The 24,478-nt window shown below is 53.8% G+C and overlaps 10 protein-coding genes across 10 annotated transcripts; 7 read left to right on the forward strand and 3 right to left on the reverse strand.

Moving 5' to 3' along the window:
• Positions 1–255: 255 nt before the first annotated feature.
• On the reverse strand, positions 256–2,104 carry A1O7_01253 (uncharacterized protein; the record flags this gene model as incomplete). Its single annotated transcript, XM_007755291.1, has 2 exons — positions 256–1,991; positions 2,053–2,104. The coding sequence occupies 2 exons, from the start codon at positions 2,102–2,104 to the stop codon at positions 256–258; spliced, it is 1,788 nt and encodes a 595-aa protein (XP_007753481.1).
• A 637-nt stretch (positions 2,105–2,741) lies between these two features.
• On the forward strand, positions 2,742–4,382 carry A1O7_01254 (uncharacterized protein; the record flags this gene model as incomplete). Its single annotated transcript, XM_007755292.1, has 2 exons — positions 2,742–3,252; positions 3,304–4,382. 2 exons carry the CDS (start codon positions 2,742–2,744, stop codon positions 4,380–4,382), a joined length of 1,590 nt encoding a protein of 529 aa, XP_007753482.1.
• Positions 4,383–5,078: 696 nt separating this feature from the next.
• A1O7_01255 (STE/STE20/YSK protein kinase) lies at positions 5,079–7,082 on the forward strand (the record flags this gene model as incomplete). Its single annotated transcript, XM_007755293.1, has 1 exon — positions 5,079–7,082. The coding sequence occupies one exon, from the start codon at positions 5,079–5,081 to the stop codon at positions 7,080–7,082; it is 2,004 nt and encodes a 667-aa protein (XP_007753483.1).
• Positions 7,083–7,406: 324 nt separating this feature from the next.
• A1O7_01256 (uncharacterized protein) lies at positions 7,407–8,543 on the forward strand (the record flags this gene model as incomplete). Its single annotated transcript, XM_007755294.1, has 1 exon — positions 7,407–8,543. One exon carries the CDS (start codon positions 7,407–7,409, stop codon positions 8,541–8,543), a length of 1,137 nt encoding a protein of 378 aa, XP_007753484.1.
• A 1,577-nt stretch (positions 8,544–10,120) lies between these two features.
• On the reverse strand, positions 10,121–11,954 carry A1O7_01257 (uncharacterized protein; the record flags this gene model as incomplete). The annotated part of the gene is made up of 3 exons (XM_007755295.1): positions 10,121–11,637; positions 11,693–11,843; positions 11,895–11,954. 3 exons carry the CDS (start codon positions 11,952–11,954, stop codon positions 10,121–10,123), a joined length of 1,728 nt encoding a protein of 575 aa, XP_007753485.1.
• Positions 11,955–14,320: 2,366 nt separating this feature from the next.
• Positions 14,321–15,363, forward strand: A1O7_01258 (uncharacterized protein; the record flags this gene model as incomplete). The annotated part of the gene is made up of 2 exons (XM_007755296.1): positions 14,321–14,527; positions 14,581–15,363. 2 exons carry the CDS (start codon positions 14,321–14,323, stop codon positions 15,361–15,363), a joined length of 990 nt encoding a protein of 329 aa, XP_007753486.1.
• Positions 15,364–15,964: 601 nt separating this feature from the next.
• A1O7_01259 (4-carboxymuconolactone decarboxylase) lies at positions 15,965–16,456 on the forward strand (the record flags this gene model as incomplete). Its single annotated transcript, XM_007755297.1, has 1 exon — positions 15,965–16,456. One exon carries the CDS (start codon positions 15,965–15,967, stop codon positions 16,454–16,456), a length of 492 nt encoding a protein of 163 aa, XP_007753487.1.
• A 353-nt stretch (positions 16,457–16,809) lies between these two features.
• On the reverse strand, positions 16,810–18,276 carry A1O7_01260 (uncharacterized protein; the record flags this gene model as incomplete). The annotated part of the gene is made up of 1 exon (XM_007755298.1): positions 16,810–18,276. One exon carries the CDS (start codon positions 18,274–18,276, stop codon positions 16,810–16,812), a length of 1,467 nt encoding a protein of 488 aa, XP_007753488.1.
• A 1,929-nt stretch (positions 18,277–20,205) lies between these two features.
• Positions 20,206–21,463, forward strand: A1O7_01261 (uncharacterized protein; the record flags this gene model as incomplete). Its single annotated transcript, XM_007755299.1, has 2 exons — positions 20,206–20,565; positions 20,621–21,463. 2 exons carry the CDS (start codon positions 20,206–20,208, stop codon positions 21,461–21,463), a joined length of 1,203 nt encoding a protein of 400 aa, XP_007753489.1.
• Positions 21,464–22,808: 1,345 nt separating this feature from the next.
• Positions 22,809–24,040, forward strand: A1O7_01262 (uncharacterized protein; the record flags this gene model as incomplete). Its single annotated transcript, XM_007755300.1, has 2 exons — positions 22,809–23,332; positions 23,386–24,040. 2 exons carry the CDS (start codon positions 22,809–22,811, stop codon positions 24,038–24,040), a joined length of 1,179 nt encoding a protein of 392 aa, XP_007753490.1.
• Between the last annotated feature and the right edge of the window lie 438 nt (positions 24,041–24,478).

Genomic DNA, 24,478 nt, shown 5'->3' on the forward strand with positions numbered 1-24,478 from the left:
CACAACTGACATCATATCTTGCAGGACGCAATTGAGCACCGAACGCTGTCATCCAGAGCTACGGCGCACGGGGCGCTGGAAGCAAACATAACGACTGTGGTATTCAAACTCCTATCGTCGCTTGTGGCGGAGGTCGGAGCAAGATGCACGGTCAGAAATCCGAGACACGACACACTCCTTCGCTTCGTGCAGATAATAGCCCGGTAAACGCCAGCACCATGCAACATCGAGACCAAAAGTCCACCCCTTACGCGATCATTCTTCGTCAAGTAATCTCAAAAGCAAATCAGAGCCCGGCCCAGTAAGGCTGTCTCGCATTTCCTTTTCTGAAACAGCGCTTACCACCAGCTTGTCATCCATTCCTCCTCTTCCAGATCTAGAAGGTGTGTTAGTAGGGGTGAGCAGCTTTGACGTTCGCCCGGATGCTTCTTGCACCAATCCCAGAGTCTCCAAGCTGGCCACCACATCCCGAAACTCAGTGTTCTTGAGCGGTTGCAACAATCCTTCGTCACGCTTACACAAAGCAGCATATTTCTCGAACAACTCTTTTACGGTAGGTACTTTTGACCACGACTTGGAAGGAGTGGTGTAAGGATCACGGCGGAACTGCCGATTTTCAGAAGCCACCAGCGAACATAGCACTGCTTTCTGTTGCAAGTTGAGGCCGCTCAAACGAGAAATAGTCCCATTGTTGAAAATGCTTGCCGCAATTTTGGCCACATGTGCAATTGTCGCTCTTGGTGCGGTCTCAAAGGTGAGCTGTCCGAGTACCGAACGCTGGTCCTTGAAAGGTGATGGAGTACCGATGCTTGAGCCCATATTGCGGATTTCGCTGAGAGCTGTTTTGGTTGGTGTTATACTCTGTTCCTGATTCGTCTTCAACAAGGTTTCTTGTTCGATCTGGTCAATAGCACGACGGACCAGACTGAATGCCTTTCGCAGATCACCCGTTTGAGAGGAAATTTTCTTGCCAGCTAGTTGAACGGCTGCGGGATGCATCAATGGGATGAATTCCGACCCACCGGCCGTCCCACCTGGTATAAGAGAACGAAGCTTTTCGCAGATGATGGTCGAAATTTGCTGTGCAGAGTACGGCAGGAATGGTAGTAATTGTGGTTTGACATTTCTCAGCTTCAGACGTGGCAGAAACCGATCGGTCAGGTCCAGAGCATTGGCGATGCCGATCAGGATGAGACATGAGGAGGGATGCATGGCCCATTCGAAGATGTTGTACAAGATATCGCAGTCACCATGGAGCAGCGTGTCAATCTCGTCAAGCAACACCAGATACATGCTGGAGTTCGCCTTTGTGGTCGTGAAGAGTTTTGCCAGGCTAGTCTTGGTTGACTTGGCATTGCCCTTGGTTGAACAGAATGCGCTGTTGAGTTGGACGAGTACATCGTTGGCAGATTTTAACGAGACACAGTTGACGATGGCGGTCCGGACGTGTGGCTCTGAAGATTCGTGCATGATCTCCTGGACAAGTGCACTTTTTCCAGTGCCGGGCGGCCCGCTCACATACGTGCAGCCTCCAGTTTTGGATTCAAAGGCTTTGGAAATGAACTTCTTCAAATGGTTTCGTTCTGCCTCTCGTCCAATAATATTTCCATTACTGGCATGGGTGAACAACTGTCGAGCTCGGGAATACACATTTTGTGACTTTGGTGTAGATGATCGCAACGATTGAGGCGTAAGGAGCCTACCCGAAAGGCGGACGCGGTGCTTCGGGGTACTGGGGGCGACAGCAAAGACGTCCTTAAAGCGAGCAGCTGTTGGAGTTGAGACATTGGACGGCGGCAGGTTTTCGTCCGAGAGTCGAATATCATTCTCGACAAGATTTACAGGACTGTCTCGAACGGTACGCTTCGACTGTCTGTTACGTGTTGTGACGGGCCTTGTATTCGTCCCTTGCTCTGGAGATGCATCTTCATATATCTCAGGTACTGAGCGTCGCGTTCGTCTCTTGGGAGAAGGAGGTACATTGGCGACATCTGCAGACACATTCGGTCAGTTGCATTCATAAAATCCGGGTGGGCGGGAAACATTGCGTACCTTCTGCATCAAGGACCTTGCGAGATCGCTTCCCAAGAACTGTAGCAGCCATCTGGAATGGTCGTCGCTGCTTTTGTTGCGGTGGTGGTGGTTGTACGAGCTGCTGAGGAAGGCACGAGGGACGCGGATTTAAGATAATGGGAAGGCGCGACTCGCTCAGTCATTTGAAAAAGACGCGTTAAGTAGGCAGGCGCGACTTAGCGTGCAGGCGAGATTCAACCGCGGCTTCCCCAGCCTCGCCCGCAAACTTCAGCCACGCAAGCCCCCACGCGCACTCCCTGTGGCATTGCACTCCGCCGTAGTGCTCCTTTGTGCCTGAAGCTTGGCGAGTTTGCCGTCCACCTTGACCGTGACTGTAGCCGGCTTTGGTGTGATGTCGGCCCGGTGGGTTTTCGTCATAGGCAGCGGTGCCTTGTGCCTCTCCATCCCTGTCACTTGTGCGGTGCCTCGTGCTTGACTTGCCTCACAACACCAGCAGGGTGGCTACTCCAGTTTGCTCTGACACATGGCATCTCCTACCTTTCGCTACTTGCTTCGTCGTCGTCTTCTGCAATAACGACATCTTCCACTCTCATATGACCACTTTCCGATCGTTAACGGCTCAAGAAGGGGAGTCATTTATTTCACTGCCTGCAACCACCGAGTCTCCAACTTCACTGATCACCACGGACTGAACCTCCCTTCTAAAGATGGATGAAGCCATTGCCACCGTGGTGGCAGTCTGCGGGACGACCCCGGAACTGGCTGCGCAATACGTTCAACTCGCTGATGGCGACCCCAACCAAGCAGTTCAATTGTTCTTCGAAAACGGTGGCGTCGACCTTGCTGGACCGCCGTCAGGCCCGTCATCACGGCCTCCCCCTGCCACAGCCCCACATCACACCGGTGACGCAGGTGATCCTATAGACATCGACGCTGAAGAGACCATCTCAGACGACAATGATCCAGAAATCACTGGTTTTCGAAAGACAACACAAAGACCAGTCGCAGCCTTCGAAGACGATGAGGCTATGGCACGCAGGTTACAAAACGAAATGTACGGTGCAGGCGCACCGGAGGAAGATGTACGGGCCCCCATTGCTCGGCAAGCCGAGACGCTGGTCGGGGGATACGGAGGTGGTCTTGCAGCAATGGGCGGTCCCACATATTCCTCGGCTGTAGAAGAACGAATGCAAGCTATTGAGAGGAGACGACATCAAGGTCAGTATTCCAGTCATTCTTGCGCGGTGGTTCCAACTAACGCAGGAATAGCCCGCACTGGGATTTTCAATCAACATCAGCCAACCTCCATCTGGGATCAAGATGCTTATGCCAGCCCAGACGCCCTTTCAGAATCCACTGGTGGAGCATCAGAGGCTTCTGCGAGATCGACTCGACTTGCCAGGCTCTTCCAACCACCGTGGGATCTGATGTACAAGGGCGAGTGGGAGAATGCAAGAGCTGAGGGCAAAGAACAGAAGAGGTGGTTACTAGTCGACATACAAGATCCTTCGATATTCGACTGCCAGGCACTGAACCGCGACTTGTGGAAGAACGAGGGCATCGTGGAGACTGTTCGGGAAAACTTCCTCTTCCTGCAGTACAACAAGGACGACCCCCGAGCGTCACAATACGTGCAATACTATTTTCCGAACTATGAGCTTACGCGCGAGTACCCTCATGTTGCCATCGTCGATCCCCGAACAGGCGAGCAAATCAAACTCTGGGCACGCAAAGTTCCTCCCGCCCCAGAGTTCTTGATGCAACTACATGAGTTCTTGGATCGATACAGTCTTGATACTCATGCGCGGAATCCAGTCGCAAAGCGGAGATCCGAAGCTAAGAAAGAGAAGCCGGTCGACCAGCTCACGGAGGAAGAGATGCTGGAGAGAGCATTGCAAGCCAGTCTCGCCGTACAGAACGAAGAGCAGAAAGCGGCGCCGGCTGAAGATCCCGATGACTTGACTCGAAGTGTCGGAGACTTGCGGAGCGCTCAAACGGTCACTAATGACGATTCAATGGACGTCGACAAGAACGGCACAGAGGAGACTGCAGACGGGGCTGCTTTTGCACAGATCCCGTCAGATCGTCCTCATACAGAGCCGGCTGCAGGACCGGGTGTAACTCGAGTGCAGATTCGGCACCCCGGTGGCCGGATTGTTCGACGGTTTGCAGAGCAGGATCCTGTGCAACGAATCTATGAATACCTCAAGGCTGCCCCGCTAGAAGGCAAGGCCGGCTCTGTGTTCGAGTTGGTGTCAATGGGGAAGAACCTGATGGATGCTCGACATGAGACCATTGAGAGCGCCGGTCTGAAGAATGGAACGGTTATGGTGGAGTTTGTCGATTGATTATCGCGGGGTCGCTACTGTGAGGCGTCTACACCCGAGCTTCTTTCTAGAGGGTGCAATTGAGCTAGTTGGACATGGCGTTGGTCCTGCCTGTGCCGTCCTGAGATAGGATTGAATAATGAGACGACATGAGGAGAGTTCTCCAACGTGTTTCTGAGGCCGGATTGGATTCCACCTTCACTGGCTGTCACAGTAGATTCCTCGGTGACGCGTGCAACCAATCGGAGTGACCATCATTGACCCGGAAAGGAAGCTCGTAAACACCGGTTGTCGAGGTGTTTCATCTGCACTTTGATTACGGCTCATCTCCGACCTGGACATGGGTGCGATCCCGACACGACCTGACGCGATCCACGACGTAACGAAGCTGAACGAACGGTCTTGTGAGCAGTCGCAAGAGGAAGTCGCGGGCAGCGCCCTTGCACATTGCCGGCAGCAGGACTTGCCCTGCCCAGTGCGCCCCTAGGAATTGCCAGTGCGGTGCCCCCAGCACTCGACGTTGCACGTACAATTCACCAGAAACTCACCAGCTCTCCACTGCGCCCTTGATTCTGCATCTTCATGTCAATTTGAGAGCCAACGCGCCCCCTCTCGATCCCAAATCCTGCGCCCATCTTCTCCTGCAACCACGACCTCGACTGCGACACTCGCAGGGTCTAACTTGAGTAAAGGGCGGAGGGGCTGTGGCGCGGCACAATGGACCCTGAGGAGCTCTACACCAAACAGAGTTGCATTGGAGGCGGGAGTTTTGGCAAGGTATACAAGGGTGTGGACAAACGAACTGGCCAAGCGGTGGCAATCAAGGTTATTGACGTCGAGAATGCCGAAGACGAGGTCGAGGACATCATCCAGGAAATCTCCATCCTGTCCGAACTCCAGTCCCCATACGTGACCAAGTACCATGGCTCCTACCTGAAGGGTTCCGACTTATGGATTATCATGGAGTTCTGTTCGGGCGGAAGTTGTTCAGACCTCATGAGGCCGGGCCTGATACACGAAGACTATATCTGCATCATTGTACGCGAATTGCTCATGGGCCTCGACTACCTGCACTCAGACAAAAAGCTGCATCGAGATATCAAGGCAGCCAATGTCCTGTTGGGTCAGAATGGTCAAGTCAAACTCGCCGACTTTGGAGTGTCGGGCCAACTCTCGGCCACCATGACCAAGAAGAATACCTTTGTGGGCACGCCTTTCTGGATGGCTCCGGAAGTCATCAAGCAATCCGGTTACGATCACAAGGCAGACATTTGGTCACTCGGCATTACAGCTATCGAGCTGGCGCAAGGAGAACCGCCTTATGCAGATATTCACCCTATGAAAGTCCTCTTCCTAATACCCAAGAATCCTCCTCCAACGCTACAAGGCAATTTCTCGCGCACGTTCAAAGACTTTGTCGAGTTATGTTTGCGGCGGGATCCCAGGGAGCGGCCTTCTGCGAAAGAACTGCTGAAGCATCCATTCGTGAAGAGGGCCAAAAAGACGACATACTTGACGGAGCTGATTGAGAGGAACGAGAGATACATGGCAACCCGCGGTGGCCGATCGTCCGACGATGAGGACGAAGAGGAAGATGTGCGGCCAGCATTTCATGAACCAGAAAATGAAGACCTGTGGGATTTCGGCACGGTGAGGCCGGTCGGGGGTCGCGGAGTTGGACTTCGACCCATGAACGACTCTGCCGCTAATGCACGAGCTTCAGCAGAACCAGTTGCAATTGCAAAGAGCAAGGATGACTGGGATGAAACTGTAAAAGTGCCCTCGTCACCTCAGAAGTCGCCAGTGAAAGCTGCATTTCCACCTACGCCAGCGAACATACCATTGCCTCCGTCACCAGTCAAAGTGACCACATCAACAGCCGTCGAAAAGCCTGGGCCGACGGCAGCACCACTCTCGCCTTCGGCGACACCAAAGACACCGGCTGTTCCATTGACCAATAAGGCGCTGCCCGTTCAACCGCAGAGAGATAGCCCAGGGTCGAATGAATACAACAAAGCATTTCAGGCCCAGTTAGCAAAGGACATGGGATTCCTGAAGCTTGACGTGGGAAATAGCCCGAAGACACAACTAGCCCAGGGACAAACACCTCCAGGCAAGAAGTCACCAATGGTAATTCCAGAAATTCCACCCTTCAAAGGAAAACTGGGAAGAGGGGAGGCAATTCAGAAAGACAAACCAATACCATCAACTAAGGCCGTCCCGCCATCATCATCGTCATCGCAAATCGGTGCATCTTCAGGATGCCCTGCCTCGATGGCCAACCAGCAGCCACTGCCGCCGCTTACGGCAAAGACCAACGGTTCGCAACCCTCAGCACCTGCCACCCCCACCAGCCCATCCTTACGGCCGGCGGAGGAGCGTACAGACCAGGAACTGACTGCTTTGAACTCAGTCCTGATTCCCGCACTTGAGGCGTCCATGCATCGTCGAACTTATATGCTCAAGGAACTCGCACGGACGAGCAAGCTGAGCTCGTCAGCAGCCGCGGAAATGCACCAATACCGAGTCCAGGCACACGAAAAGGTCAGAAAGCTTGTTGCGAAGGCGGCAGGCGTATTTTACGAGATTCAGAAATGCGATGAGGAGTGTCCAGTAGGTATGGGTGGAGGAGTGACCGAGTTTTTGGAAGGCTTTCTGGAGGAGATACTTGTGAGGGTGGAGGCTGCCGAGGAGCCTGATGCTGCTCCTGGAAGGCAGTAACCACAGCGACAACATCTCGATTGTCTATGGGTTAGCCAGCTGTATGATTACCACACGAGCGAGGATGACGGCGTCTGAGAGCCGTAGCATAGCGAGCATGGCTAGCACTGCATGGTCCAGAGCCTCGTCGTACCTTTTCAGCCTTGCCATGACGCGTTGTACGGACAAGCATTGAATCAATGATCGACGGCGCGTGTTGTAGTGTTGACCGTGTTTGTTTCCAGCACTGCTGATGCAGTCATGCATTCCACCTGGATGATACATTCTCCTGCGAAAGCTTTTTTCAAGCGTTGCTAGACTCGACTCCACATTTAGCATGGTAACATGGCTACTAACACCACCCAGAGCAACCTCGTCCGCCTTGCGGCCCTACAGCTCGGCGAAGTGCCCGCGCATCCATCTCTCCCATCCTCGGAGGACACCACTCCACCCGAGCTTCTTCCCTTCCTGTTGTCGCTCCTCGACGACGGGGTCGACTTCCTCTCGTCCACCAGCTTCATTGCGAACTTCAAACACCAGTCCACCAAAACAGCTCTGCCCAGCGAAGCAAAAGTCGACGTCCTGACATGTGACATCGCCGCGCGAGAGTTGGAGCAGATCGTGAAGTGGGAAGGCGGTGCAACCACGCGCATCACGGCGGACGACAACCGTCCCAATGGCGATGGCGCACAGGGTCCCGGTCCAGGTCAAGGCCAGAAAGCCGATGAAGAGACATACACTCGACCCGGACGGAGCAAACCACCGGCCCGCGTCCTGAGCGGCGGCGAGCACTGGTTCGCCCGCAAGTCGGTGCACAAGGACCTGTCGTCCAAGGACGCGACCTCGCCCGGCAACGCGAGCTGGAAGGAATTCATCTACGGCCTGCGCGACGACCACTCCAAGCACGAAGAGGCATTCACGCCGAATCTCTACGACGCGCACCCCGTGTGCGATTGGAACGGCGAGCTCCGGGCCCTCGAATCCCAGAGGGAAATCGTGGGCAAACACGGCAGGAAATACACCTGCGCCACGATGGCGATCTATGAAATGTGTCACGCCACGCCGCCGCCCACGTCTGCGCGCTGTTTTCCCGTACTGGTCGCCACGGCGTCGCTTGGCCCGGAGGAATTTGTGGCAGTCACGGTGCCCGTGACGCTGGGCACGTCCGTGGCTGCCTCGTTCTACTCGTCCGGCCGGAACACCAAGGAGGGCAAGACGCCGCAGCAGCGCAAACCGGTCGTGCTGGGGATCTATGCTGCGGTCGAGACGGTGAAGCGACGGCCTAGAGAGGGCGCCGAACGGGGCGTCGAGGGTAAAGAGGTCGAGTGGATCATGGCGACGGCGAGTGATGCCAAGGGGAATCTGCCCATGTGGGTGCAGAAGATGAGTATCCCGGGGATGCTGCCCAAGGATGTCAGCTATTTCATGAAGTGGATCAAGGGTGTGAAGGACGAGGACATTGAAGCCGTCAAGGTGGTGTGAGAGATTGAGACTGCGGTGGGGGGAGATGCTCGACCATGGGCGCGACATTTTGGTCCTCAAGTGGCTGGAGGTGATTTGAGGCTCTACAGGCGGCTTCAGGCGTCAAAGGCGACTTGAGACTCTACCCAGTACAGGATTTGGCACAGAGTGCAACGCTGTCCTCTTCACGGCTAGCACGACACCAAGCCAATTGCGATATCTCGACGTCAAACCTGTCGGTTTAGGAGGTCAGGATGAGCCATCCAGACAGCCGGTCATCGACGCTATCGAACACCTTCATCTTTAGCGTGCACGTCCAGATCACACGACAGGAAACCCCTCATCATAACGTCTACCGAGCTCACACTTCACTCCACGTGCCAATGCAATGCATCCATGCATGCATGCATAACAACCAGGGATAGGGATAGGGATACCCTCTCCACAGAGTACGGATCGACGACCGATGATGGATGGATGGAGTGGATGACCTTATTGCTACCTGCCGCGGACCTATCCAGGCCATTTTTATGTCCTGTGTGCTAGCGGTCTCGATTGAGTCACAAGAGGAAAGAGTGGAAGTGAAGGCAAGAGCAAAGTCACAAGTCACTCCACTAGTCGAGCCCGCACCCCATGCATGAGGTGAGCGGGCGATTAAAAGCCATGGTTCATCAACACCAACACCAACACCAACACTATTACATACCGCATTTCTTCCGATGGGGAGAGAGAGAGAGAGAAAGAGAGAGAGAGAGAGAGAGAGAGAGAGAGAGAGCAGCCCTGGTTCAACTTCCCTCCATCCCAGTCCAAGTATCCTTGCAGTTGAAGTACAGTGCTCGGTATGATTGATCGTGCATGCCGGTCTAAGTACGTACAGGTACCTAAGTAAGTATTCGTGATCATAATAGCGGTACATATTTACTCCAACAATTGTACGATCTGTAAGTGCGTTATGTCGTCTCGTGTGGCACTGCATGGCATGGCGCATCGTCTTCGTGCGAATAAAATACTGCGCCTCACGAGCGCGGAGTCATGTCAGCATGTCGCAACTTTGAAGGGTACTGTGTACGAGTAAGCCACAGAGGATGCCCGATTCACTGCGTCGGTCCATACACGGTAGTCCGTACTGTACATATTATTGGTAGGGAAAGAGACGCGCTTATTCGCACTCCAGGCAATGCATCCATCCATCCATCCATCTGTCTGAATTGGGTATCTGCCTATTTCGGGAAGGTCAGGGCGCTGGTCTGATTGATCGGATGGATGAGGTTGTCTAGAGTGTGTAGAACCGCGGAAATACGCATTCGCCCGCGCGTTTCTCCGCCCGCCTGCCCGCCCCCTAATTACCTCGTACAGTAGGTTGAGTGCTAAATGGTGTCTCCCGAAACTCCGCTCCAGTGCTGTCGTACTTTACATATGCTCGATTGAGGAGCATAGGCCCCTCCCCTGATCTTGAGAAAAGAACGTGCCCGGCTTGCCTCGTGCACCCGATCGATGCCTTAGGCAGGAGTTCTGTCGGCCCCCGGATCATGTACTCGGATGCTGTCGTGAATGAGTACGCTCATTCTTCGGTTTTCCGCCCCGTCCCGTCTGAAGCTTCATGCCGCTGGCGCCGCCAACTCAACCCCCTCCCTTCTCTTGAATTGCACGACCGGGCCCACACGATCTGATATCAGCCAATCCCTCAGCTGATATTCGCCCTTCCTATGGCGACCTGCGCCGGTGGCCCATTCGACTGCTCCTCCCTCGCCTGTGTGATCGCCTTCTTTCAACCTCGTGTCGAATAGGAACATGACCCGCGCGACTGCCGTGTAGAGTTCCATATACGCCATGTTCTTGCCTACACAGCCTCGCGGGCCGGAGCTGAAGGCGTGGAATGCGTTCTTCGCGACTTCTACGGACGTCGGCGTGACAAGGAATCCCGCTGTGGCTGAGGATTCGGGTCCCGGGATCCATCGTTCGGGAATAAACGAGGAGGAGTTCGGGAAGTAGGTCTCGTTGTGGTGAAGAGCGTAGATCGGAACCCCGACTGTGGTGCCGGCGGGGATGTGATGGCCATCGATTGTGGCACCACCCTGGAGGACGAGGCGATCGAGTAGGCCCGGAACAGGAGGAGACATACGCATTGCTTCGTCGATACACGCTCGCAGGTACCGCAGGTTGGTCAGTCGGGCCGAGTACTTGATCTCCTCGACGTCGGTGAATGCCGCGCGGACTTCGTCCTGCAACTTCTTCAACGCCCTCTCGTTGCGCGTCAAGTAGAAGAACAGAGCTGAGATCGCCGTGCTGGAGGTGTCTGAGCCGGCGCCGACAAGCAACGCCGCCTCGCCGACGAGATCCTTGGGCAGGAACGTCTCCCCTGTCTGGGGGTCTTTGGCGTGGAGAAGGTAATAGAAGAAATCCTTGCGTTTGTCCCCTTCTGATTTCTCGGCGTCAGCCTTCTCCACGGCGTACCGCTTCTCAACTAATTTGCCTATGTCCTGGCGGAAGCGGACTTTTTGCAGCAATTCCTGGGAGCCGACGGCCCGGCCGATGGCGTACAAGTGGTGAGGTTTCATAAATGGGAATAGCAATTCGCGCGGAGGGAGAAAAGAGACCTTGGCATTTATCAGCATCGTCGAGTTGGATGACGGCGGGAAAATGTCACTAACCGCTTGCTGAAACCGAGCGCTCGAAATCAGTAGCTCCATGATATAACAGCCTTCTGTCTTCATGGCATTGAAACTCGCTCCGAAGCAGAGCTCACCCAGGACATCGATGGTCAAAAACGTCGACCAGTGGGCCATATCACGGTCCTTGCTCCACGACGACTTCTTCTCGGGGTCTGAATCGTCAGGTTGGGCGAGATATGCGCACCACTCACGAATCCGTTCGAGGATGTACTTGTCTAAGTTGCCCATGGCACGATCGGAGAAGGCGTTGTTCAGCAGTCTCCGCTTAGCGGCATGGAGTTGACGATCAGAGAGGATGTGAGTAGTGATACCCGGGTTGATCATTTCGCCAGTATGAGTCCAGCCTGTTTTGATCATGTTGGCTCTTCGATCAGTGTATATGTCGTTCACGGCCCGGGCGGTTCGGAAGGAGAGTTTGTCGGGTCCGAACCGGACAATATCGCCTCAAGAAGTGCTCTGTCAGTTGCGTTCCTTTTGCTCGCGAGGTTCCGGTCATACCGTATTTCTCATGCAAAAGTGCTAGGTCGACATGCCTTCTCCCTGACCACGCGGATCTTGCCTCGGGCCATTGTGTCAGTTTCCATAGTAGCGGTCCAGGGTATTTGGCGAGAGGGTGAAAGTAGAGACGATAGATTGAAAGGCCGATAAACTGCGTGGCGTGTTAGCGGTGACTGGAGGATCAGAAAGTCATCGTACTTACATAGACGACATTCGCAGCGCCTAGCACAACAACAAAGTCCACTACTGAGAAAACAGCCATATTGAACAACTGCAGACGCTAGCAATTTGTCTCACACAAGGTTCGGGAGTAGGGAGGGACTCGTAGGACCGTATATATGCAGGTCACGGTCGTCCTCCTACCTTTACCTCGTGGGGGTCGATACCACCCAACGACTCCGCTGCCTGGTATATCGTTTCCATGAAGCCGACCATCAGGCAACCAGGTCTCCCAAAGAGCGAACGGTGGATACAGCAGATCCTGGGCAAACAGGGCTCTGTCGGACGAATCTGGTGTTGTGCTCCGATCTGTGGATGACGATAAAGGCATATGGCCGAAGCGGACAATGAAGCAGGGGTTCGGCTCCCCATCAAACCCGAAGGCTACACTGATTGCCTACCCTCCTATTGACCGTTTGGCGGATCCCAGAACGCGGTGTAAGACGCGTCGCCTGGCACTGACGTAGTCCAGTGTCGCACCTGTTTTGAGATGAAAGTCGCCGCTTCTACGAAGCCTTCGTGTAAGCGGCAAGACATGGGATCAGAACCAAAAGAGGAAAGGACTACTGACTGCCACTGGCATTTGAGACCGCCCGAAGAGTCAGCACTTTGTTAGTTATGCGAGACTGGAAACGTTACTCTGTACCCACATCGTAGTACATAGTAGAGTTGGCCTGCGTGCTAGTCGACGAATGCGGCGTGCATGCTGATACAGGGTATGAAGGCGCGCACAAAAGGCCTTTGCAACGGAAGTAACAGAATGACCGAGCTATGAACGACAGTTCGTTTTCGATTGGCTGTCCTTGGCCACTGCTCCCAAAGCATTTGTTCCCAGCAAGAGCACCTCTGTTGTAACCCCTACAGGTAGCTTTTGAGTTCTGGCTGTGCTGAGCTTACGCTTTGCGGCAAGACCTGAGGCCATTATGCCAGCACCAGAAAGGCACGTACCATCGTGCGGTTCGGATCCACTCCGATCAGCACGGCAATACCTTTGCATTATTGCAATCTTCCAGTTGGTGCTGCTAATGTCATCGAACCTTGTTGTTTAGGCTAGGCAACGTTGCAGGCCGAGACATAGTACGCCGCCTTTGTTCGGCTTTCTCGGACTCGTATGCTGCATTCCGCGAGTGAGAACTGTATACAGCAGGCTGAGTGGTTAAAAGACATGATTGGCCGCCTTTATTGTGCCTCATCGCTTGTTGGCAGCGTACAGCTACGAATGCTGTATACTCCGTAGACGTCAGGCTATCAGTGGCTAGGCGGCCATTTGGCCGCCCAACGACAAGAGCATGCGTATAATCAATCGACCCGTATGACGTTTAAGCGCACGGTGATGAGCCTTTTATTGACAGTGCCTGATGCTGACAATCAGGAAGAGCAGAGAAACCTAAGCCGCTGATACGAGTACAAGGCCGGAGGACCCCCGAGGTCGAGAATGACTCGCGCACATCCATTAATTCCACACAGCCTAGTATGAAGTGGCCAGAAGGAAGGAACTTTCGGACCTACACAGTAGATCCACACCATAAGACTTGCATTAGGTAGCGCTCAGTTTCTTTTTGACACGTCGAAAGGTAGACTTGAGTACGGAGTATGGCCTGTTATGATTCAGGGATTCGTTTCGGGGCCCCTAGTCGTGTGGTTCGGATGTAACTCGTACTCGCAAGCACCTACGAGCTACTGAGCGAGCGGATGGGCGGAATGCAGATCCCCAAAGCCACAGGAACGGATACACCGCCAGTTCGACACTACCTTGAGTATGATCAAGTCGCATGCTGGGCGCTTGCCTGTCGGGCCGGATATCACTGGGGCATTTCCGCAGCAACCCGTTCGGGAGTATGAGTTCTTACAGTATCTGTGTGTGCGAGAAGGAGATGGAGGCCTTGGCGGCCTTGCAGCAACCTTGGTAAGTATACTCCGTAGTCCCCGTGACTCCACGTGACTAATTGCAGACATGAAGGGACGTGCAAGTCCAAGCGAAAGCAAACCTGGAAGGTGTGGCGCTGCCGGCCTTGTTCCGGTCATTTGAAATGAAACTTGTCACCGATAAAGTGGCCGCATGCTTTGCCGTAACGACTTGCTCCAATCTTCTGGGAATGGCAGCAACCACATTGCCATTACCCCAACACTTCCATGTCTGTGGAGTGTCCACCACACGTTGAAATGGCCATGTGCGAAAACAGCACGGAAGGCTATCGCACTGACCTAGACCCAGACGCATCCAAGCACGAGCCTTTTGACGTTTGCATTCTCGATCTGTTCCTGAGGATTGCATGTCCTGATACACGTTCGCTCTTTACCGCTTCGCTTGGAACGAGCTCGTCACCATCTTCGAGAGGATTACTTCATTGACACCAACCTTGCAACAGCGCTCAGATACTCCCTCAGTACATCTGCATAAGCACCATCATGGATCTATCCAAGATTTCCGGTCTGGGTTTCGTGGGTCTAGGGGCCATGGGGCTTCCCATGGCCGGGCACCTTGCAGCAAAGCTTCCCGAGAATGTCCGCATCTTCGTGTATGATATCAACCAAGCAAGCATGGATCAACTACACCAGGACTACCCTAAGAGGATAACCAAGTGCTCCGGAGCAAAGGAGGTAGCCGACAAATCGGTAAGACAGGACAAGGCGACCTCTGAGCTTACGGTTGCTGACATGCGTTTCAGGAAGTCATTCTGACCATGCTCCCGGAAGGAAAACATGTTCGATTAGTATACATGGAAGGGGGCTCCGACACAATCTGCTCGAGTGATGTGTCCGGAAAGCTGCTGGTTGACTGCTCGACCATCGACACGGCCAGTAGTCTGGCTGTGAAGGACTACATCAACGAAAAATTTCCGACCACGTCTTTCTATGACGCCCCCGTCAGCGGGGGTGTGGTGGGAGCGCAGAAGGGCACGATAGCATTCTTCCTCGGGTGCGACGGTAACGATAAGAACCTGCCTCACGTGACGCGCCTGCTGCAGTTGATGGGCAAGGAGGTGATCCCCTGCGGCGGGCCGTCGAAAGGCCTGGCTGCGAAGTTGTCCAACAATTACCTATCAGGCATCATTGCGATTGCCGTCTCCGAAGCCATGGATATGGGTATGAGGTCGGGCCTGGATCCCCGCGTGCTGCACAAGGTCTACGGAGCAGGGACGGCGCAGAATACTATATGTGACCGATTTTGTCCTGTCCCAGGTGTCTATCCCGAGGCGCCGTCATCGAGGGGGTACACCAATGGATTCAAGGTGCAATTGATGCGCAAGGACTTTGGACTAGCCTTGGACATGGCGAAAAGGGTGGGCGCAAAGAACGTGCTGGGCGAGGCCGGATATGCGACATATGACGGAGCCAGTAATGATCCGCGATGCAAGGACCTAGACTCTAGAGTCGTCTTCCGGTACCTGGGCGGGAATGAGGACTGGCAGAAGGACGCCGACGAGGCTACGGCGAGCAAGCTGACATGATAGGGCTTGTCGCACCACGTGCGCACTTCAGCCTTACATAGCGAACCTCTAGCCTCAATCTGTGTTGTGCTCCTGCTGAAGTCGAGTTAACCACGACTATTTCCCAGCGTTGTCTTCGTCGGTCCTGTATCCGAGGCACTGACAAGGGAAAAAGAAGACCCGTGAGAACCACAAGACCCACCGATTTGGGGAAATTTGGAGAAGACGAAAACCCAGACGCGTGCGGAGCACCGCCGAGTTCCCGATAGCGGAGCGTCGACGAGAACATTGGAGGGGTAAATAGGTAGAACTGGGGCGTTGCGACAGTATTAAGTACCGGGTAGAAGTAGGAGGTAGCTGAGGGGTGGTTTGTTCTCGCTGCCATACCTGTAGTTTCTTGTACCGCAACCCCACGAAAGAGGTCACGCCCAGCGCAAAGGCCAACAAGCCACGGGAGCACGGATTATTCGTCGGCATCAGCCCAGCCAAGGTACATACATACGCATACTATACGAGACCGAGACGAATCGCCCCAGATAGAGACAACAGCTTCTGACCTGACGTTCACTCTACTGCGTACCTACTCGATTCACTCCGTCTTCCACATCCACACCCACACAACATGTCTTCCTCTTCCTCATCCGACCCCACCAAGGCGACCTCAAGCGTAGACCCCTCTCTGCGCCCTCTGCACGAGGGCCTCTTCAACGCCGGGCTGGCAGTCCGCCGCGCAGTCGTGGGCGACGCGTACGTCGACCGCGCCCTCGCGAACGGCAGCTCCGAATTCTCGCGGCCCGGCCAGGAACTCGTGACGGAGTTCTGCTGGGGTTACGCGTGGACGCGGCCCGGCCTGTCGCGCCGGGACCGCAGCCTGCTGAACATTGGCATGTTGATGGCGTTGAACAGGGCCCCGGAGTTGGCCGTGCATGTGCGAGGGGCGCGGAACAATGGGTTGAGCGAGGAGGAGATCAGAGAGGCCATCTTGCACGCCACGACGTATTGTGGGGTGCCTGCGGGGGTGGATGCTATGAAGACGGCGGAGGCCGTGTTGAATGATATGGCGGAGAAGGGGGAGATGGCGAGGGAGTTGGGCAACAAGAGTAAGGATGCGTGAACTTGAAGTCGGGCAAAGAAGTGAGATATCGATTGATGCCAACTATGGGGTCGTACTATGAGATGGATTTTGAGGACTTGGGCTTGAAGCATAAGACAATCTTCGTGGGTTGCGCCGGTTTTACAAGCAGAGAGAAAAGAAGCCTCTGGCATTGAACATGATTTTCCACTCACCAAAGCGTGACCACCTTTACTTTTTGCTTTGATATATAATATGTGCGAATGTGTGTGTATTTAATGCCCGAACAGGCTGTCGCTTGAGTCCCTACTTTTTGCCCAACCTCGCTAACATGCGGCACGAAATCCAGAAACAAGGCGCTTAGTCTCAGTTGTGTGGGCTGTTGGTCTTGCTGTTCATACAGCATCAGCAACGACAGCATGCTTGTCTTTGGTCTCGGTCTCCTTCTCGGACGCAGAAGGTTGTGCCTCAAAGGTGTCGGCCGTGCTCTCCGACTGGGCCTTGGCACGTTCGAATTCCATCGATATGGCTGACGTGGTGGCTTTGGCTCTCAGGGCGGCTCTGATCTCAGGCAGGGAGCGATCATTCCAAGCCTCGTAATCGCTCATGCTCAGTGGGTACAAGACTTTGTTTTGTGCGGCAGTAACGAAGTCTTTCGTGGTTGGAATGGGCATGCTCGTCATGACATCGATATCAGAGGCCAGCTCTCGGCAGAAAGCATCGAGGGGAAGGTCGTTGACATCAACACCGAAGGGATTTTCAATCTCGTAGCCAATAGCCGCAAGTCCTAGGATGATGTACGCTGCAAGCATTGTACCGAAGATGGTCATCCAGCCCAGCTTGCTGTAGAGCTGGAAGGGCAAGGTCAGGATATACACCCATGTGATTTGGGAGATCGAGATGGAATACGCAATGGGGACTGGTGTATTGAGAACCCTTTCAGTACCGGTGAGGATGTCGGCAAGTTGAACCAGGCTGTTCATCGAATTACTCTGGTGAATTGGAAGTGCGAGCTGGCCGTTGGTGCAGATTTCCTCCAGGTAGGCGCCTAGGTAGTTGAGGATCTCCAGTGGAAGGTTGCCCAAGTTTTCATGCGAGCGCTTGATCACCTTCCGAGGGTTCGAGTGGGCAAAAGAGATCCCAAGGTACTCGCCAGTGGCTTTCCAAGAACTGACTTTCTTTGGCTTCAGGATCGCCTGGTCAGCTTCACCAGCCAGGGTGTGCAGGTTCCCAATGAGCGGTTGGAGGTCTGGATAGTCAATGGCGGGTTCGAACCGAAGCCGATGTTTCAGCGCCACGGCGAATGCATTTATCAGATTCAGAGCCGTCAACTTAGCCAGGACATCTGCCTTGGTTTGCTCCTCGCCTTCATCTTTCCGTTCTTTCGTATGAATCCAGATCATCCTCGCCAAACTCCTCCCCGTAACCATTAATTGTGCCCAGTACTTCCGCCCTTCTGTGTATCTTTCGTAGGCGGTAGAGGAACGGAAAGACAGAGCCAAACCGACCACGAAACCAGTGATGGTGAGAAGTACCGAATCGAAGACCAACTCGCGCACAAACTTTGATATGCAGGTGAACAAAGTAGCCCAGCAGGCGACAAAGAAGAGTGGGAGGATCATCTTGGGTACAACACTGCCATGAAGCCGCAAAAAGAACGGCCATTTCGAATGGTGGTTCATATCACGAGGCCCAACAAACAAGTCTTCAAGATCCGTTGAATTGTGAGTAGGAGCCCGTAGTGCTAGAGGTTTGAAGTTGGGGTTTCGGCCGGGAGAGAGGAGCGTATTGGGGTTGTTCGATGAGGTCGAAGAGGCAAAGTCGGTGACTGTTAGCTTGAGATTCTTGTTATTTCCTTCCATCTTGAATACGTCCGCTCGAGCTGAATGTCAATGGAGAAAATCAAGCTAAGGGAGGAATATGGGCGCAATCTGGGACCTGAAAAAGTATCAACTAGACGAAACCCGAGGATTTTTGCTGGTGTTCAACACCAGTTAGAACGTGAAGGAAGACAGTGAATGAAGGATCGTCGAAGGATTTCTCAACAAAGGTTTTAAAGGCAAGCCTGCTAGCAACAAGGGAATAAAAGCTCGCCAAGTTGTGACACGGACAACATGGGCACAAAAAAAGGTCCCCAAGGCGTGTCGGGTTAGTGTAGCCACGCATTGGGTACAACGGCGATGCTTCTGGTGCTCACTCCGTACGGCTGAGAGAAATGAATACCCAACTAGGGATAGTGCGGATGACATCCTGGGAAAATGCCATGGATGTTTCGGCGGCCAAGTAACGCCATCTAACGGGAAAGCTGTGTTGGCTGAAATCCGTTGTGGCATGGCCAAGGTCTTGGACTTTGAGCTGAAACAGGAGGTACGGAGGGACTGGTCGAATGGACTTCAGCCAGGTGACCTGGTGCATAGCCTGGACACATGGTTATTTCTGAATGGGGGACTGGCACCGGGAGATGCAGATGGCAATCGGTTGTGAAACCAGGAGGCGAGAAGAGATGGCAAAGTGGAAGGAGCTTTGGCATCTTCAGGCACAGGGGCTGAAGCCAAGCTTTTGTAGCGGCGGTTGGCCTAGCCGGTAGGCGGCTCTACAGTAGCCCTGGTGACTCGTGATTATTGTCGCGCATCCCCGCATGGATCCTTTTTCTTAGGGTTCCCTAATTTGTAACAAGTCCATGTACATACTTGGTCCGCGTATCGAGAGGTGAGCTTCGACGGAGAAACCGGTGCAGACTTTTGCCCTGTAAAACTTGCAGAGACGCCATTGTGCATTAACCCATGGACAAGCTTCGCAGTTGAGGAGAGACCTCTACAGCTCCAACCTGGCTCTCTGACACGAACCCTGGAAATCCTCTCTGTCAGGGCGTTGAGGAACGTTATCACGTGATATGTCAACTTCCTGCAGCCCAGCTCTGCGCAGTGTCGACGACTAATGGTGTCGGCTGCAGGCAGGTGTTTCTTGCGTTCTGCTCAATCACCGCAACCCTTGCTTCCTGATAGAAGGACAAAGTGCTCGTATACGATGATGGGCCTTCATGGTGTCTCCTCGGCTTGCCACCTGTCGGCGGCTGACCAACGCTGTGTACGCATAGACTGATCGGTCACCCCATCAATTACACTGGAATCCGAAATTGGCCAAAGCTTCCCCGAGTCCGCTTCTGCTTCATGACACTTGCGGGACTTCACAAGTCACGCTGAGCATTAACGTTTCCCAGCGGTCTTCCCAGTAGAGCCGAAGAACATGCCTATTTAGTGGTACGTCGAGTCGAAAACAACAATGCACCGCATGCAGACCACTGATCTGATCGGCGCCCACGAGTAACTACCTCGTACTTTGTACTCGTCCTTGTACAATGCGGATGTGTGTTTCCGCCCGAAATTGGGGTACGCCGCTGCATCCGGCGTGACCGGGCACTGCCCCCTCCAACTTACTGTAGGGCGTCCGAAAACGACCAAGCGGGCTTGTCTGCAAGGGGCATAGCCGGCAACCGCAGCGAAACCGCTTCTGGCGGATTTATGGTAGAGACACTGCTGGTTTCGCTCCTTGCTGCTTCGCCAGTCTCGATGCGCACTTGAAAAACCATGCGGTTGGTAGGCGACAAGGTCTCATGTGTCTTGTGGGGCTTGCCTTGGCTGGGCAGAGTCGACGATCTTGATGAGAAGATCGAGTGACAAAACTGCGAGAATTCACTGCGCGAAGGGGACGACGAACAGAGGACGCCAGGTTGACCACTCACTCGGCGAGTCACCGTTCCACTATACTGCCTCCCCTTCTCGACAGGCGCGATGCTGTTTCCTTGGCCAGCGCGGCTCAACTTCGTCGTCGTCGGCGTCGTTGTTGCACTGATCTTGTTCTACACATCCTTCCATGCACCTACTCCCACCTGGCAAGATGTCGTCGAATTTCCTGCTGCCACTCCCGCCGCCTCGAACACGAAGCCAGCTACCAAATCGAGCTATCTCGATGATTCTATATACCAAGTGCAAAATGAGACGCTAGGTTTTCAAGAGATATACATGATTTCGCTTCCTGCGAGAACGGACAAGCAGGATGCTTTTGCGATGCAGGCAGCGTTCTCGGACATCTCATATACGCAGGTGGATGGAGTCTATGGACACGAAGTACCCCCGAAGGCTCTACCCCATGTGCGTGTCTCCTATCGAATACATCGAATCGCACATCTTCCTAACTACATCACAGACAATGGACCAGTCGGGTAATGTGATTGGATGTTGGCGCGCACATATGAATGTCTATCAACATATGGTGCATGACCAGGTGTCTACCGCCCTGATTTTCGAAGACGATGCCGACTGGGACGTAGCGATCAAGCAGCAACTCGTACAATTCGCCAGAGGATCAAGGTTCATCATGAACACGACCGAGAATGCGACACCTCATTCTCCCTACGGCGATGATTGGGACGTTCTGTGGATCGGCCATTGCGGTACATGGGTGCTGCCTGACGACAACCGTCGCTTTTTCGTCATTCCCGACGATCCTACCACTGAACTACCGCAGTTTCGGCATGACAATGTCGATCAGCCCAAGATGACCCCCTGGGAAAAGGGTCCCAATGGTGGAAATCATACAAGGATAGTCTTCCATTCCGAGGGAGGAGTGTGTACTGCGGGATATGCCATCTCCCAAAAAGGCGCACGGAAAGCTCTTTACCACATGTCAATGGTCCCATACAACAGTCCGATTGACTGGGGTCTGGCCGGCCTGTGCAAGAATAAAGAGTACAACTTCACTTGCATATCACCGTGGCCGCAACTTGTTGGGGTATCTCGACCGACCGCCAATACGGCCAAGTGGAGCGACATTGGTTATGGCCCGGACGAGGGGAGACAGGTCGAAGCGGGCCAGTCACTACATCTGGTTTATCCTATGCGTCAGAACATCCCAAACCTGCTTCAAGGGAAGGAGATTTTCGACAGCAGGTATCCCGACATCTCGCCGCCTAGGAGCATTGCAGAGATCGGTAGTGCAGTCGGCCATGTCGAGATTCTAGAACCCGAAGACGTGCCTGAGGTGGGGTGAAGACTGAAGGCATACAGGACGGGCCACTTATTGCAGTTTAACGGGCCCATCTATCAATGCCTCCCTATCAACGGCGAAAACAACTGGTGTGGCCTAACTACAGAGACAGGGTCCTCGACCTCAACTCACCAGCCTACTGGATACCGCATATCATCCGGAACCAAACTCTGAGGCGAAGCGGGCTCGAGCACTTCCTAGCCTGAGCAAGATCCAGAAACACCGCATACTTCGTGTGCGAGTGTGATGGTCCCAGAACTGCATGGAGATGCTTTATCAGAGTGTTTCAGCAAGCTGGTACGCAGGCGTCGCATCCAGTCGTCACACGCTCGTCGGGAAATGCGGTCAGAATTTTAAGAATGCTGTTGAATTGGCACATTTTCAGAGCCGTCAGATTTGCGGCTCCAGTCGAAACGCAACGAGCGAATGGGTGCATTTGTGGGTAGACCACCCGTGCAATCGAACAAGACTAATAAAACAATTTTTAGCTACTTGCTTGGTTGAAGATCTTCAGACTCGCTTTTCAGTACTCCAATCCAATATTGTAGACAGCCGGAACCATTCTGACTTTCCATAATGGGGACCTTGGAGTGGCCGAGGATACCAGACGCGTCACAAACCACGAGGAGCGCGAGGTGTTATCGATAGGTAAAATAGGCTAGGCGGCATTACTAAGTACAAGGTAGTGCCCCGGCGGCCCTGCATGCTTCATTTGTTCATTTAGGCTTGCGCCACGGCGATTTCCGAGCCCTGAGCGTTGGCGCAGGGGTCAGGGACTTGGGGATGCGCCCTTGCGGACCAAGCCTCACCTGAGGCCAGAGTGAGCGAGCTTGTCTGTCATCTCTCCAGATCTGCGTCCGAATGACAATAGATCACGGGCGTACCCAGTATGCGTCCTCTCTTCTCAGATCTCCAAACGACCGACTTTGGTGAGTCTCTGGTGGAATCGGCGAATGGTATCGGCACGCCGCATCCTCGTCTGGGACCAGCTGGACCCGACCGTGCATTTCATACGCGAGCCGAGACCTCGACCAGTTATTCCGCCGCACGAACCCCTGAGGCTTGTCCTACTCGGGCCAGAGTCGAGCCCAGCAAAGCCACGAAAGATGGGGGATACCACACTTGGCGTCACCCTTGCTTTTGCCGTTGAGCTGAAGAGTATCCCTTGATGCAGCAGGTGTAGCCGCAGCTGCTCCCTTCCTGTTGGAGCATTCGTCGCGACCTCAGCCGCTCTTTTCGTTGTTCTTCCTTTTAGCATGCCCTCCGATCGACACTTACGAAGAGTTTCCGACACATAATTCGAAGCCTTGTGCCTGTCGGTCGTCTCTCCCCTCGTACCATGGGAAATATGGACTCAAGCCCGTCTCGGAACGGAGGCCCTCTACAGCAGATCTATGGCTCGCGAAGGTCATTACGATGGATTGCATGCCTTGTGCTGGCGGCGCTCGCCATCATATACCTGACCGGATCGACCTACGACCCTACAGCAATGGGCAGTACCCTTGGAACCAACAGTACCAACTCCGGCTACATCTCTCATACGAGTTCGTGGAGACATTCACACAAGAAGCAGGCGAAGGCACTGAGACCGGTGGATCTGATGAAGAGACCGATCTCCCGCGACCTACAAGCGATGCCTAAGCTTATGCACCAAAGCTGGTCCTCGACAGAGCTCCCTGCGAAATTCGAGCGGTGGAGCGCGACGTGCAGACAGCAGCACCCCGACTGGGAATGGGTGCTGTGGACGGATGAAGACAATGAAGAGTTGGTCAGGACGCACTTTCCATGGTTGCTAAAGACATATCTGGGACTGCCGGGGGTGATATATCGTGCAGACCTGGTGCGGAATCTATACATGTACATGTTTGGCGGGTGAGAACATCGATCTCTGCGAGTCGCACATGTGGAAGCTAACCGGTATACAGCTTGTATGCCGATCTGGACGTCGAATGCTTACGACCTCACGATCAATTGTTTGCCGAATACAACGTATCTACCATCAAGCATGGGCAACCTAAATCGCAGACACCCAATCTGCCGAAAAGTGGCCGAAAAGCGTTCTTTGGTCGCATGGGTACCGACCCGGGCTCCTCAAACTCGATTCCCAATGCATGGATGGCATCTACTCCGGGCCACCCTTTCTTCCTGATCGTATTGGAGTCTGTCATGAAACAGATCAGCGACGGTGATACCGACTCGGTTGAGGGTGCTACTGGGCCTGGAAAACTCTACGACATGATCAACGAGTACAACGAACCTGAAGGTAAATGGGTTGGAGAAGCCCTCGACAAGCATGTGGCTAAGAACCCAACCGCTAAACAATTTACCCCACGCAAGGGCCTGAAACACTCTGTCGAAGTGCTGCCATTTCAGTACGTTTACCCTTATTCTTGGGAGCGCGACGGCGAGGCGTTTCGGGAGATCTGCTGGGCGACAAAGAACGACTTCAGTGCCGAGAGGTGTAAACAATTACTGGCAACAGATCATTGGCCCAGTTACGCGATTACCTACTGGAGCCATACTTGGACGAGTGGTGGTCATGATGAAGGAAACGTCCAGAAACTTGACCAGGATCAGTAGAAAAAGAATTCGTTTCATCAGTGGCATTTTAGAACGGGTGGCTTGACAGGATTCGGTGTACAGGACGGGCACTGATTAAGACAATTCTATGAGATTAAGATGAGCCCTTCGGGTGATGTTTGCAAAGGCGTTTGGCGTGTTACTGTTACTGAGTTCGGTTTCGATGCAATATCGGGAATCGAAGCAAGGGAGGCATGTCGAGCGTTTCTGCCCCAGCCAGCCGGGATGAGGTGGAGGAATGGATGCTTATGATACTGCGAGATACCCCCATTTCTCCCATTCCAGCCTTGTCGGAGTTGTCAGCTTGACGGAAAACAGCGACATTTCCATTCCCATTGCCCAAGGATCATGACAACTTCGTTGTTCATAAAGGTGCGTCTCCCTCTGCCAGGCAGATGGGCTATCAGAGTAGTCAGCCTTGGTGTCAGTCGACATTGT

Source organism: Cladophialophora yegresii (genome assembly GCF_000585515.1).
Source record: "Cladophialophora yegresii CBS 114405 chromosome Unknown aczIN-supercont1.1, whole genome shotgun sequence".
In the NCBI taxonomy this organism is placed as follows: Eukaryota; Fungi; Ascomycota; class Eurotiomycetes; order Chaetothyriales; family Herpotrichiellaceae; genus Cladophialophora; species Cladophialophora yegresii.